Source organism: Borostomias antarcticus (genome assembly GCF_949987555.1).
Source record: "Borostomias antarcticus genome assembly, chromosome: 23".
Classification (NCBI taxonomy): Eukaryota; Metazoa; Chordata; class Actinopteri; order Stomiiformes; family Stomiidae; genus Borostomias; species Borostomias antarcticus.
This window is the reverse complement of record NC_140256.1, coordinates 2,026,354-2,042,060: the sequence shown is the minus strand read 5'-3', so window position 1 is coordinate 2,042,060 and position 15,707 is coordinate 2,026,354. Positions and strand designations below refer to the sequence as shown.

The following is a 15,707-nucleotide window of genomic DNA, read 5'->3' as shown; positions in this document are numbered from 1 at the left end:
CACACACACACACACACACACGCAAGCAACACACACACACACACACACACACACACACACACACGCCACAGCAGCAGAGCTCAATCCCCGGTCCAGCCTCCCTCTCTGCTCTGCCCTGTGCCGCTTTACGACCAGCCGGGGTGAAAGGTCACACCGGTGAGGCCGGCTCTGCCGCTGTGCCCGGGGTGAGAGGTCACCGGGCCGGTGTGTGGGGGGGGGGGGGGGCAGAGTCCACTGTGGGGGGGGGGGGCGGAGAGGATGAGTACCACGCCGGGACGGAGAACAGAAACTTACTTCTTCAGAGGATCGATGACCGTCTTCTGGATCTGGTTCACCTGCGGAGAAACAAACATGGGTTGTTGTGATTAGAAGAAAAAATACAAAACACAAATAAATCACTTTTAAATCATTTTTGCAGCGACCGGTTTTACGAACGCGTTATCAAATCGATCGAGTATTCCAGCCGAACAAAATGTCTCCCAAGTCCCAGTCGTTAACGGTGCGACAAAACCTCCGCACGAGCGATCAACGAGCGTGCGTGAGAGACAACGCTCTCAAGACGAGGGGGGGGGGAGAGGAGAGGGTGGGGGGTGAGGAGAGGGTGGGGGGTGAGGAGGGATAGCAAAGAAAACTTTTGTGACGTTGACTCTTTTATTGTACACGAGGCCCGAGGAGGAACGGCTGAATATTCATGGCTCACGATAGAGAGGGATGGAGCCGTCGAGGGACAGACATGAAAGCAAAGCTCCGCTGATCTCAAATCCTGTGGAGGGGTGGGCTGCCTTACAAGATGAAAGTTCTCTGCAAACAAACATTTTAACAATAACAGTTTATATTTTCCTGCGTTCTCCTTCTGGTTGCCTGAGCCGACAGGGGAGGGAGGGAGGGAGGGAGGGGAGGGGAGGGGTTGGTTAAATGGAAGTAAACGAACATCTCATCTTGAGGCCTCCAGCCCCGGCACCAAAGTCTCTTCGACAGAAGTTGCCGCACAATTAATAAAGTTTCCGGCGCCATTTACATTGCAGATTCCAGACGACGATCTATATAGGTGACAGATTGCCAAGTCAACCTGGCAAACGACTCGAGTAAAGAGCTTTAGGAAACCGAGGAAGAATAAAAAGGCAACAAAGCCGCGAACCGTGAACCTTGGCGCCGCTAATCACGCGCTCGCTAATTATCGGAAAGATCGTCAATCGCACGGGGGAGAACGCGACGGAAACAGATAGGTGCGGCGAAGGAATCTACGCCGAGAAAATCCCTGGGATGTTGAGCGCGCGCACGCACGCAGACGCACGGCCTCACAAAGGCATCTTTGCAGGCTCATAATGGGGATGGATGTGGTTTGAGGGAAAACATGAACCAATAACAAATAAGTACATGGGAATTCAGCGTTCCCTGTTTAACATCCCCCCCCCTCCCCGCCCTCCCCGCCCCCCCCCCTCCCCGCTGCCCCCCCCTCCCCGAGTCAAGCCTCGCTGCTGCTGCTGAGGGGAGAGCGAACAGGGAGCAGGGGGAACATCGGCAGCAGATTTGCTTAAGCACGCTGGTGCCCTCTAGCCTCTGCCCCTTCCCACAGAGGGGGGGGGGGGGGGGCGCAGCGGTATTCCTGGGAGGCCCCTGCGGAGCCCGAGGCCCTCGCTGCAGCAGCAGCCTCCATCAGTGAGTCACGGGGCAGAGGCCAGCCCGGCACACAAGCCTCCCAAAAATACACGCAGATCGCAGAGGAAATCAATACCCCTCCGAACAAGAGCCTCCTCTACCACTCCGCCGCCATCTTGGCTCGGGCCCGGGCTTCGGTGCGCCGGGGGGGGCGGGGGGGGGGGGGGGGGGGTGCGATAACCCTTCAGCCCCAGAAATAAACACACAGGCCTGGGCCGCTGCTGCCTTCATTATCCCTGCACTGTCTCCTCCCCTTCGCCGTCTCGCTGGCGCCCGTGCCCCGGGGCGCGGCGCCTCGTCTCCACGCCGAGGAGAGCGAAAGGGCGGTTCGCTTTCGTGTCTGGTTCCGCTTTAAGAGCGGCGCCGAGTGGTTGCCGGCGCCGTCAGAATCGCCGGCCGGCTCGGAGGGAGAGCAGGAATAGGACGGTAGAGAGAGAGATCCGCGCGGGGCTTCGGCTAGTCAGGAATCCTGAGGTGATTTTTCACAGAGCTGTGCTCAGTACAGCGCTGTTCTTTTTGGCGTTGAGTTTACCGACGGCCAAGCCTGAACACTCATCCACAGGAAACACCGATCGGAAACACGAAATGTTCAGGTTGCGACCGAAAGATGACCTCGCGATAGCAGATAATACGACGCTAACGTGAGGACTGAACATCCCGAGTCCACTCTGTAAGCCACGGTCTGGCGAGCGAGAGCATTGGGGATGTGATGAGTTCATTAGCCTCCAGAAGTGGAGAAGGTGCACTGGGATCCACGCTGCCTGACCGGCGCCTCGTCCAGCAGACTACAGCCTAGCAGGAGGAAGATTACACCCTACGGACGTAGCCGGCCAACGCCTCCCCTCCCACACACTGGACCGGAAGCCTGCACCTTTCCTTACTTGACCCATGTAACGCCGGTGATGTAAAAAAATACAATAACAAATCGACATCTCACTGTAGCTACCTGACCGGACGACGTGCAGTGAGCTAAAGAGGATGCAGAGGATTGTAAAAGCTCAAGTAGGGTCCATCCGGAGAAGAAGGCGTCTCTGGAGTAAAGATGGCCTCCCAGGTTTGGCTGAGGCGGAGGTTATGGGGGTTAGGATCATCGCCGGAGGGGGGGGGCTCACAGGAGAGCAGAGAGAGATGGGCAAAATGGACAAGCGAAAATAAACACTGGGAGAAAATGTATGATGAATCTATGAGATAGGGCCTACTGGCTAGGTTCCTTCCTCTGAAAGGACTCTAGGCTTTACGGATCGGAAGCAGTAAAAATGTGTGTAAATGTTCCGACTGCAAAAGAGGGAACGTAACATACGGTCGTTCCAGGAGAGTCAAAATGGCAGAAGTGTTCTACTTGGCAGTCGACCAAGCCAGAGCTCTCTGGAACAGACTCGCAGCGGGCCGAGGCTTCAAAGCCACAAGCGTAGTCCGACCACACTCAACTCCAGTCCAGTCACTCAGAAGGGCAGCTGTAAAAGTTGATGAGACCGGAGCCCAGACAGTCTGGAGGAAGGTTGGAATGAGAGTTCACAGTCTTAAAGTCGCACTGAAATGAAAAAAGCATTCTGTCCCATTTTGGTTCCCATAATTGGTCATAGTGTTCACCTATTCAACGATGTATGCCAAAAAATGTACAAAATTCTACTTTTGTTGTAATCTTATATCAAGGTATATAATTTCTTACTTCCTGGAAAACGGTAGGTCACGTGCAATGACGACAACAGGTACCTTAGATTTTGAGACAAAAATCTCACGACATCCACCCGTCAATCAACGCTATCCTTCTATCGAATCTGTCTAAAGTTCTTAAAACCCGTCCACTTGTCAATGTTCCAATCAAATTCCTCTAAACATATGTCCCACCCTCATAGCTCGTTTGCGTCGGAAATACATCAAACTACGGAAGTTAGATGATCTCAAACGTCCGTTTCAGTGCAACTTTAAACACGCGTTCAGAGAGAGAAGGACTCTCGTCCGTCAAGTCAGGCCTGTACTGTACACATTCTGTTCACGGTTGAGGACGAGTGTGGTCTCTCCTGCGTGTCTCTCTGTCTTCCTCCCTGTCTTCACGAGACACATCTCTCCCGGAGGACGCGCACACGCGCCACATCACTCCGCTTTGCAATTACCTGCAGCGATGCTTTCATCAAATACTGAAGTGGGGAAGACAAATAATATGAAAGGAGCCATAAAGATGAGGAGTAGCTGTCCTCCGAGGAGGAAAATGGAGGATGATGGGGAAGAACAGAAGCCATCAAAACACGCAGTGTCATTCTCCAGTGAAGCTCTTCTATGATACAGGTTATGAGCAGCTAACAGACCAGTATGGTGGAGATACTTTCAAAAGGAAAGAGAAGAAAACAGTTATTTACGGTTCATAGGTTATGCGATATTGACAGAAAGAAAACCTTTTTTGGTTTAAGTGTTTTTGGCCTTGAGTACAATATGTGAAGCACACACAATGTGCCTGGTAGGATGCTGAATATAAAGACTGTGTGTAGAGCTGGGGGAGATATGCAGAGAGAGAGAGAGAGAGAGAGAGAGAGAGAGAGAGAGAGAGAGAGAGATACAGAGAGAGATACAGAGAGAGATACAGAGAGAGATACATAGAGAGAGAGAGAGAGAGAGATACAGAGAGAGAGAGAGATACACAGAGAGAGAGAGAGAGAGATAGAGAGATACAGAGAGAGAGAGAGAGATACACAGGGAGAGAGAGAGAGAGAGATAGAGAGATACAGAGAGAGAGAGATACACAGAGAGAGAGAGAGAGAGATAGAGAGATAGAGAGAGAAAGAGATAGAGAGAGAGAGAGAGAGACACAGAGATAGAGAGAGAGAGAGATATAGAGAGAGAGTGACAGAGAGAGAGAGACACAGAGAGAGAGAGAGAGAGAGAGAGACAAAGAGAGAGATAGAAATAGATAGATAGAGAGATAGATCGATAGAAAGACAGAAAGACAGAGACAGAGAGAGAGAGAGAGAAAGGAGAGACGCTGAGAGACCTTCTCCTGGTTGAATGCGTCCATCCTGCGCATGGCGGTGTCCAGGGCGGTCATGGACTCCAGGAAGGCCGGGTCCTGCTCACACAACGGGTTACTCAACAGGTCTCCCGAGATCTTCACCGCTGCCTTGGACATGGCTGCGTCACACACACACACACACACACATATACATACACACACACACACGCACGCACGCACGCACACACACACACACACACACACACACACACACACACACACACACACACACACACACACACACACACACACACACACACACACACACACACACACACACACACACACACACACACACACACAGAGGACATTATTAATATCATGGTAAACACTGGGCTGGGAGAGGAGAAAGGGACTAGGGAGCAGAGGGACTAGGGAGCAGAGGAGAAAGGGACTAGGGAGCAGAGAAAGGGACTAGGGAGCAGAGGAGAGAGGGACTAGGGAGCAGAGGAGTAAGGGACTAGGGAGCAGAGGAGAAAGGGACTAGGGAGCAGAGAAAGGGACTAGGGAGCAGAGGAGAAAGGGACTAGGGAGCAGAGGAGAGAGGGACTAGGGAGCAGAGGAGAAAGGGACTAGGGAGCAGAGGAGAAAGGGACTAGGGAGCAGAGGAGAAAGGGACTAGGGAGCAGAGGAGAGAGGGACTAGGGAGCAGAGGAGAAAGGGACTAGGGAGCAGAGGAGAGAGGGACTAGGGAGCAGAGAAAGGTACTAGGGAGCAGAGGAGAAAGGGACTAGGGAGCAGAGAAAGGGACTAGGGAGCAGAGGAGTAAGGGACTAGGGAGCAGAGGAGAGAGGGACAAGGGAGCAGAGGAGAGAGGGACAAGGGAGCAGAGGAGAAAGGGACTAGGGAGCAGAGGAGAGAGGGTAACTGACTCAGGGCCAATAGAGAAGGGAGGAAGGAGACTAAAACACTTCCATGCCAGTGCACGTGCACTGGTGTCACCAGCAGAGGGCGGAGCTAAACAAACGTTTGCATGGCGGCGGGGTCGTGTAGTGAAGGGGGGGGGGTGTGGTCTGCGAGTAGGCAGATAGACCCGTCGCCACTTTTTGCTGAAGAAGTCATTGATTGGACAAAACGTCCTATTGGTCTAAGCCAATCACAGCCAGCTGACCAGCCCACCAGTAATGGAAAAGCTGCTATGTGGTAAACGTGCTTCTGTCACTCACTGCTGGCTGTGATAACAGACTGGGGAATATCAGAGGTCAGAGGTCAGAAACGGCTAGCTAGCTAGTTAGTAATGTAGAAGAAGAAGTGAAATAGACTATCCTAGTCACTGTAGCTAGCTAGTTAGTAATGTAGAAGATGAAGTGGAATGGGCTATCCTAGTCACTGTAGCTAGCTAGTTAGTAATGTAGAAGATGAAATGAAATGGGCTATCCTAGTCACGGTAGCTAGCTAGTTAGTAATGTAGAAGATGAGGTGAAATAGGCTATCCTAGTCACTGTAGCTAGCTAGTTAGTAATGTAGAAGATGAAATGAAATGGGCTATCCTAGTCACTGTAGCTAGCTAGTTAGTAATGTAGAAGATGAAATGAAATGGTCTATCCTAGTCACTGTAGCTAGCTAGTTAGTAATGTAGAAGATGAAGTGAAATGGGCTATCCTAGTCACGGTAGCTAGCTAGTTAGTAATGTAGAAGATGAGGTGAAATGGGCTATCCTAGTCACTGTAGCTAGCTAGTTAGTAATGTAGAAGATGAAATGAAATAGGCTATCCTAGTCACTGTAGCTAGCTAGTTAGTAATGTAGAAGATGAAATGAAATAGGCTATCCTAGTCACTGTAGCTAGCTAGTTAGTAATGTAGAAGATGAAATGAAATAGGCTATCCTAGTCACTGTAGCTAGCTAGTTAGTAATGTAGACGATGAAGTGAAATAGGCTATCCTAGTCACTGTAGCTAGCTACGTGACGGTGCTTGGCATGCTGGGAAATAACGTTACTGTATGTTGGCAAATGTAACCTTCCAATGGAGGTCGATTCATCTGTTTATGGATCATTACAAATAGTTTTAAAGGTGTTAGAACATTTTTATGTAGAAGAATCATTACATAAAAATAAAATAAAAAACAACAAGGTGTAGAATAAATGTATTGCTGCCTACAAATGATTGATTATGAATTCATCATAATAAATAATAATAATAAAAAGATATGAATGTTATGTTTATCTCTGTCTGAGATTTGTCTCCCACCTCTAAGAAGGCAGATGAGCCATAATGTTGGTATCGGCTCACTAGCCTTGTTTAGAGGTTGTTTTTTGTTTTTTTGCATTTGTCTACATAAAAATGTTATGTAAAAGCAGTTTTATAATTGCATCGTATCCCTCTGAATCGAAACCGAATTGTGAGGTACCTAGAGATTTCCAGCCCTAGTGTATTAATAACAGTGGCCTCTAGCCCTAGTGTATTAATAACAGTGGCCTCTAGCCCTAGTGTATTAATAACAGTGGCCTCTAGCCCTAGTGTATTAATAACTAGCGGCCTCTAGCCCTAGTGTATTAATAACAGTGGCCTCTAGCCCTAGTGTATTAATAACAGCGGCCTCTAGCCCTAGTGTATTAATAACAGTGGCCTCTAACCCTAGTGTATTAATAACAGTGGCCTCTAGCCCTAGTGTATTAATAACAGTGGCCTCTAGCCCTAGTGTATTAATAACAGTGGCCTCTAGTCCTAGTGTATTAATAACAGTGGCCTCTAGCCCTAGTGTATTAATAACAGTGGCCTCTAGCCCTAGGGTATTAATAACTAGCGGCCTCTAGCCCTAGTGTATTAATAACAGTGGCCTCTAGTCCTAGGGTATTAATAACAGTGGCCTCTAGCCCTAGTGTATTAATAACAGTGGCCTCTAGCCCTAGGGTATTAATAACTAGCGGCCTCTAGCCCTAGTGTATTAATAACAGTGGCCTCTAGTCCTAGTGTATTAATAACAGTGGCCTCTAACCCTAGTGTATTAATAACTAGTGGCCTCTAGCCCTAGTGTATTAATAGCAGTGGCCTCTAGCCCTAGTGTATTAATAACTAGCAGCCTCAAGCCCTAGTGTATTAATAACAGTGGCCTCTAGCCCTAGTGTATTAATAACAGTGGCCTCTAGCCCTAGGGTATTAAGAACTAGCGGCCTCTTTTGGGCCAGGCATGTTGGGAGGGGGAGGCCAGAAGTGAGCTTTTATCACAGAAGTGAAAAGAAAGAATGTAGAATATCCATCAGCAGCAGCTCCAGTTGGAGAGATTCGAGGGGGTGGTTGGGGTCGCCTACTGTGAAGAATATTCACTAAAGCGCTGGGAATCTGTGCAAATATTTCTACACTGCCAGCGCCAATTACTGTTAATCTACACTCCTGCCTCTTTATCTGAGACAAAGAGCGCATGTCGGATCACAGCATCCCAGTCAAAATACACGATCCGCACTGGGGACCCACAGAAACAACACCTCCAAATCTAGCCAGGTCAAATTCACACAGATCCATCGTCAGCCAATAAGTCCTACTCTCGTGGTGGGTCCTGGTTTTCTCCTTAGACGCCATTAAAATGTTTGTCCTGACCCTGTCTGACACGGCCGCCAACAGGACGATTTTGTGGTTGTGAGAATTATTCCAAATAATAAGCAAGGGGTTTGTATGTTTTAACATATGTACATATGTATATAAAACGGATTAAGAAGTGAATAGACGGCCGGTTCGATAGACACCGCCTGGATCTCCCAGGCTGCATAGCTGCTTGCTGGTGCTAGGGGAGGCAGTGTTGAGCATGCTGTTCTAACATTGCGTCGGTCCACGCTTTTGCTCGGTGGCTGTTGGTGAAAGGACCTGTGCAACAGATGGAATCCATGAATTATAATGAGAGGTTGACAGCTCTGATACTCTGATGAGGAATCCATATTCAAGAACACAAAGCAGAGGAAGTGAAGAGGCTTCTTACTCTCTCCCCCCCCCCCCCCCCCCCCCCCCCCCCAGAGAGAGAGAGAGAGATACAGAGAGAGAGAGAGATAGAGAGAGAGATACAGAGAGAGAGAGAGAGATAGAGATAGAGATACAAAGAGAGAGAGAGAGAGAGAGATACAGAGAGAGAGATACAGAGAGAGAGAGATACAGAGAGAGAGAGGCAGAAAGAGAGATATATACAGAGAGTTTGATTTTGAGTTTCCTCCCCCCCCCCTCAGACTAGCTAACCCATCCACTGGGGGCGTCTGCCGCGCTTCCTAAACACACACAGCTCCGACTCCAACAGATCCAATGAAAAACGTTGTTTTCTATTAAAGTAAATAGGCAGAGTACAAAGCGCGTTGTTTAAGTACGAGTCGGCGTGAGTCGTGGTAATCTAGTTTATGATAGGACGATATAGCTGATCTTTGAGTAGTATTCTAAATGACACATCACACAGAAAAGGGATGTGCTAAGACATACTGGACTGGCAACGGCAATTAAATTGTCAGCAGTTACAGTGAAATTGACTGATTGGATGACAACATGATCGTGGAGATACAACGAGAACAAAGAGCCCCAAGTGGGAGATCTGTCACCGCACTGTGCAACACCGAGCCAGGAACACACCTATATCCGCCTCGGTGCTTTTCTTCATGTCTTTGTGAAGTTTCTTTGTCTGGTCTTCCAGCCTGGGAGGATTGCGAAGAGAATATATCAGTAATAGAAAGCACAGAGCACTATAGAAGCAGTGATTACACAGTGATACCACACACAGTATGATGCTAGGAGATATCAGAGCGAGACCGGCGGTCTGAGGTGAGACCAGCAAAGAGAGAACACCACCGTCTGACTTGGATCCCAGCGGTCCAAAACAGAGTGGGAGAGAGAGAGAGGGGAAAAAGAGAGGACGGAAAATGGGTCCAGTGTGTCCGGCCTGATCAAAACCCTTTAATCTCTCCAGCCTTCATTGACAGACGTGCGGAGATATCTCCCTCCTACCCACGCGGCACATAAACACCAACAAAACACACAAGAAACTAGGCTTGTCAATGGGATTACCCATTCCATTGTAATCCAATGCAAAATACACTATTATGACATGCCTTTGCTAATTAAAAACACTGGGATTCATTCTTGTTACTGACAACTCAATTTCGGCATAAAGGCATTAACGTCTTCAATCATACCTCCGCATTCAAACAAATTATGGGGTGTTAAAAATGGCAATTACCCGACCATGGGAGTCTGAAACGTGTGCTGTTCATTACATCAATTAAGGCAAACTAGGAGCTGTTTAGCAAAACCCATGAGACTGCTGTCATACCCGCTCCCAGGTTTTGATTGAGGGAGGGAGAGGGGAGAGGGGGGAGGGGTAGTCCCATTTCCATCCTCCTCAATCTGCGCGAGCAGGGGGGTGTGAGGCGTGAGGGGGGGGGGGTCGTATGGGCGCGCGCCAGGTGAGCCAGGGGTCCGTTTCCACCAGGCGCTAATGGGGGCCGGGCGGTAGCAGCTGCTCCTCGCTCCTCGCTGCCCCTGCAGGTTGCCCCCTCCTCCGCCGGCGGCGCCCAGCCCTCCCCGCCATCTGCCGCCGGTACGGCCGCGTGAGGAGGAGTCACCAGGAGGACTGATCTCAGGTACCGCCGCTCTGGCTGCGCATTACAGTCCGTCTCCCCAGACTGCATGACATTATGTTAATTCGCCGAAAACGGACAAGTGAGGTCCTTTAAAGGGCCGTGGCGATGCGGACAGAAGACTGAGTCCTTCCTACTGAAGGGAATGTGTTGTGATTCAACAACTGCTGATGGTTTTCACTAGAAAGAGCTGATACGGATCAATAGGGATGGGGAGACGTCTCTAGTGTACACGCTTCCTGCTTATACTCGTCCATAAGGTGTATGACTCTGTCAAAGGGTCCTCCTACACAACGAAACCTACAAGTGTAACAGGCTGCTCCTGTTCGGAGCTCCGGCCCCTCTGGGAGTCCCTTTGACCCCCGACACCCAGCTGGGGAGGGGCCCGGGATGTGCCAACCATCTGGGGCCCCTGGGTAAGGGCTCCGAGGGATTCTCTCCTTTCTTACGGTCTCACCCACTACTGTACGGGTTAGATGAGTGGGGTCGGTTGGTGAGTGGGGTCGGTTGGTGAGTGGGGTCGGTTGGCGAGTGGGGTCGGTTGAGAGAACGGGTCTGAACACATTCACTTCGTTGCTGGAGATAATTGTTTCAAGGTGAAAAGTGTACATGCAGAAGGCCTGGAGAGTGAAAAGACACGTTAACCTTCGAATCAATAAAATCCCCGCAGCTGAAATAGAACAGCCTCTCCCAGCTTAGCTTGATTTCACCCTCTGTTTGTGTAATCTCTGAAACTGCGGATTTCGGGCATTAAATTAATGATGTAAAAACACATTGGATAAATAACTTACTTTTGGAGCTTGTCATACTCTCGTTCAAAGTCTCTTTCAACCTGTAAACAAAAAAAAGCACATTATCGAGAGGACATTTTTCTCCAATTTACATTCATGTTCATGTTCAAAAGGTCGTGTTGACAGACACCCCCCTCACACCAGACAGTGCTGATTGTACAGGCCAACTGTGGTCACAGAGGTAGCAGGGGTTCCTGTCTTGTGGTTCCATGGTCCTCAAGATGGAGACATAAACATTAAGGGATGCAGCTGCCAGTTAGTGAGCGGAGGGCTGTGCTCTGGCCCACTCCCTGGGTTTGGCCTGAGATGGCACAGGAAGCTGGGAGCCTATTCTGACAGTGTCTGCTGGGCCACAGGCCCATTACTCTGGAAGTGGTTTTCCTCAGCAAGCAGAACACCCACACACTGGCACTTCAAGGCAGCCACCTCTGCCCCCTCGGATGGCGCGGACAAATTGGCACCCCCACCGCACGGACCCCCCTGCGTTGGCGCATTGATACGACACTTGTCCCATTTCGCTGATTGACTCGACGCATTATGCTCCTATTGTGAACACAACGCAGTGGCGGCCGCCAGCTACATGAGCCGGGGAGGAATAATACAGCGTCGGCCATTGATGTTCTCTGGTGATTATTCACAGGTTGAGGGAGCGTGCTTACAGTTTTGGAGACGATCTGCTTCTTTGGTTGTCCGATCTTGAAAGGGATCCTGAAACCACAAAAAAGAACGAATTGATGGGGGAAAGGATAACAAACACGGTGAACACATGAAGAACACACCCTTGAATCAAACACATGGAAGACCCAAATACAACTTAGCAGATTTGATATGTTGACCTAAAGAAAAAGCCCATTTCAAAGGGGCTTCCTCGGGGTGGTGGGGAGCCTCGAGTGTTAAGAGGTGTGTGTGAGTGAACAAGTGTCTCGCTTGGCTGTCAATCCAACGCCGTTAACCCCTTCCTCTCCGGAGCGCGGCATCCACAGGCTTTGCGCGTTGACTTCCTGTCATCGCACGCCACATCTGGCTTCCATTGCTGGCGGATATCACTAATTAGAAGTGGCTGTCCCCTCTGCACCGAGTGGCTTTCCTGCAGGTCCCCCCACAACCAATCAAACACAGGCCCACAAGCTGGAGAGACTTGCCACGGGTTGGCAGATTGCTGTAAATGGGGGATACAGCATCACAGTTCACAGCGCATCAATCTGCCGCTCTCAAACAGCCGTGTCCTGTCTACCACAGCCACTGGGAAAGGCTGTTCAGAACTACCGATGTTAGATGTAATTTCCAAGATCTGAAGTCAAATCAATAGTGAACCCTTATGTTTAAAACATACAGACACAACAGTCATTTTGATAGGGATCTGCAATATGCATCTTTTCTTTAGGCAATAATAATATTTTATTCTCCTTACACCAACTTAAGTAAGCATGTTTAACTTGATAAGTTGTTTCCTCGTGATCAGAGGGAATCTGTAAGAACGCAGAGTTTGTATTATCAGAGCACACGGTCATGGGTTATCAGTGATGTGACGGTAATTATATACTTATGAACACACCGTGTCCTGACTACACACGACGCGAGCGAGCGTCAGCGACAAAATGCGTTCCATTGCTTTGTTTTCTATTGTTACGTCCTAACTGGACGCAAGCGACGCAGCGCGACGTTTTAACTGACCTTTTGACGCACGCCCTGTTCATATTTTCCTCCTGTCGCTCGCGTTGACAGGCGTTCGTAAGGAAATTTAACGGTTTCAGTTAGGACAGCAAGCATGCGATGTCGTGTTCTGTTGCTATTGTTGAGGCGCATGATGGTTAGAAGTTGACAGGCTGGGTGACACAGCGTCAGAGACAGAAAGAAAGGTGCGTAGACTAATGAGATGGCAAGGAGAGGGTGTAAGGCAGGGCCTCGTGCAACCAGGGAACAACACTGTGTGTGTGTGTGTGTGTGTGTGTGTGTGTGTGTGTGTGTGTGTGTGTGTGTGTGTGTGTTTGTGTGTGTGTGTGTGTGTGTGTGCGTGTCATGGTTGCCTTTGATGGCAGCTCAATTTTTTTTTTTTTAAACTAGCACAGCGATAAGTAGCAATGAGGAAATAGAGAATAACAGAAAGACTGCTACTGGCAGTGAGGAGTCGCCTAGTCTTCCCTTGTTGTTCTAGGTTCACCCTGTTGGAAGATAGACTGAGGACTTTGATTTAGAAGGACGGATGATTTTTTCAATGCTTCTGTATCTACATTTCCAACCTTTGCTGTATTTTTTCCACAGCTGAAAGGCCAGATTTTCCCCTAGGGGTATCATTAAAGTATGTACGTCAGCACTCAAAATGAAGGATGTCTCGTCCCGGACAGTAGAAAGAGCACCTGGGACACAAAGATATAGTGTCTGGGACAATTCTGGGACAGTATAGACTTATCATTACAAATGAAATAATTCTGTTTATGCGTCATGGAATCCTTTTACTTGTTCATATTCGAAATGTCAATTTAATACTTGTTTTCGATAGGAATAATTTACGGATAACCTACCGTCTTATATCCAGGCTACCTTGCTTGGCTAAAGTTCTGGAGACCTTGGAAAATAACCAACTCAAGTCTTTCTAATCATTCAAGTCCACAGAGCCAAACACAGCACAATTTCAGCCATGACATTGATTACAAATCATATAATTTCAGCAGTAGATAAGAGGTAGGTGTTTATATATCTGTCAAAAGCTTCTGATACAGCCTATCACCACCTACAGTACATTTAAAAAGATCTAGTGTTGCCTTTGATAGAGGTGCATGTGAATGGATCCAGGATAATCCATCTTCCAGGCGTCAGTGTGTGAAATTGAGTTCTGCCCAATCTGAATTCCTGTCTATAACTGAAGCTGTGCTGCAGGGCTCAGTTTTGGGTCCTGTCCTTTTTTACCATTTATATTATATTAATATTGTTTCTTCATTTACTGGTTGTCATGCCCATTTGTATGCAGACGATACTATTATGTACTGTACTGCTGACTGTTCAAGTGACCCCTGATAACAGTGGTGCAACGGATCATCGATAATAAATATGACACTGATAAACACACCGATACCAATAGTTAGCTTAATCTTGATATAACTAAGACATCTGCTAAAAAAAATTATTTTTCCACCGACAGATTTAGCTACAATGTCCACGAATATTTAAGCCAGGTTGGCGAATTACTGCCCTCTATGAGAGTCACACAGGCACAAATCTGGCGCAGGTACTGACGGGAAGCAGTAGCAGAGAGGAAGCTAGAGAGGCCCAATACTAATATCCCAGTCACCACAGGTAATGCTAAAAAAACTAATAAATGCAGTGAATGAGGCAGGACCTGGCTCACAAGTTGTTTTTCCATTCACTGTCCATGTTTGAAGGTAGAAGGTATAATGCCTTATATTGCACTTTAATGTATTTTTAAATAATTAACATTTTATTTAAGCATTGGATGGACATCTTGAGTTGAATATTAGTTTTATTTAAATGGGCAAAACATCCTTGCTTGAAGTGCTAAATGGAAAGCAAAGTTGTATTTGGGTTGTCTTTTTTTTCCTGATTCGAAAAACGATCCGATCCGTGACCCAAACCCGTGATACGATCCGATCCGTGACTCAAACCCGTGATACGATCCGAACCGTGACTCAAACCCGTGATACGATCCGAACCGTGACTCAAACCCGTGATCCGATCCGTGACTCAAACCCGTGATACGATCTGAACCGTGAGTTTTTTGATCCGTTGCACCACTACCTGATAATGTGCTGCTTTCTTTTAATGCCCTTCATTAAGTTTTTATTAATCTTAAATAGTCCTGCTAGTAAAACTAAATTTATGTCGTTCTCAAGAGCCAGAAATATTGATTATGATGAAGTGCATATATCTATACTGTTAGTGGCTCTTGCACTGAGTGAGTCACTGAGTGTAAATATCTTGGCTTGTGGCTCAATTACATTTTTTCATTTAAGTTTCATGTGGGCAGCCTAGCTGTGACAGAAAATTGGCTGCTGCATGCTGCCACCTCAACTCTTAAACAACTGGACTCGGTCTATCACTCTGCCCTAAGATTTATTACTGCTGACAGATATGATAATCATCATTATGTCTTGTATGATAAGGTAGGCTGGCCTTGTGTTGAAAGGTGCAACTACTGTATCACTGGTATTTGTTTATTTGTAAAGCTCTTATTGGTAAGATACCTCTTTACATCACTTCATTGTTAGAATGGAATCCTGGAACTTACTTGCCTCGATCCAATGACTGATGTGTTTAGGGTACCTCGAGCACTGAACTTGGAAAAACTGCTTTTTCCTTTGATACTCCAAACACTTGAAATGTCCTTTAACTTGCTCTGAAGTTGGAGGTTCTTCCATTATTTGCCCAATTGAAAAGTATGAATTCTAACCACTATGTGTCAACTCGTAGCTGTTTTAACTGACGTTTCAAAATCAGAATTCATTTTTTGCCATGCCATTTTTCAACGTACTAGGAATTTGCTTTCGGCCGTGGTACATAACATGGAGACAACATTGGACAGGTTGCAGGGACGAGACAGGACAGTGCAAAGAGCAAGTACAAAATGCTAGCACAAAAAAGGATAAGCTAAGCTTGTTGTTAATTTCTGATTGATTTTGTTTATTGAATGTATTTGTTGATTTCTGGCCCACTAGGCCAAATCTTAATAATTATGCAAGATCTACCCGTA

The 15,707-nt window shown here is 47.7% G+C and overlaps 1 protein-coding gene across 1 annotated transcript in view; it reads right to left on the bottom strand.

Moving 5' to 3' along the window:
- The window catches only part of bin3 (bridging integrator 3), a 43,414-nt gene that overhangs the window by 22,270 nt on the left and 5,437 nt on the right, over nucleotides 1-15,707 (bottom strand). Inside the window, exons 2-6 of the mRNA XM_084456939.1 lie at nucleotides 11,662-11,710; nucleotides 11,003-11,043; nucleotides 9,208-9,269; nucleotides 4,646-4,782; nucleotides 295-335 (exon numbers count right to left, since the gene is read on the bottom strand). Coding sequence (XP_084313065.1) covers nucleotides 295-335; nucleotides 4,646-4,782; nucleotides 9,208-9,269; nucleotides 11,003-11,043; nucleotides 11,662-11,710 — 330 coding nt within the window. The remainder of the gene's footprint in view (nucleotides 1-294; nucleotides 336-4,645; nucleotides 4,783-9,207; nucleotides 9,270-11,002; nucleotides 11,044-11,661; nucleotides 11,711-15,707) is intronic.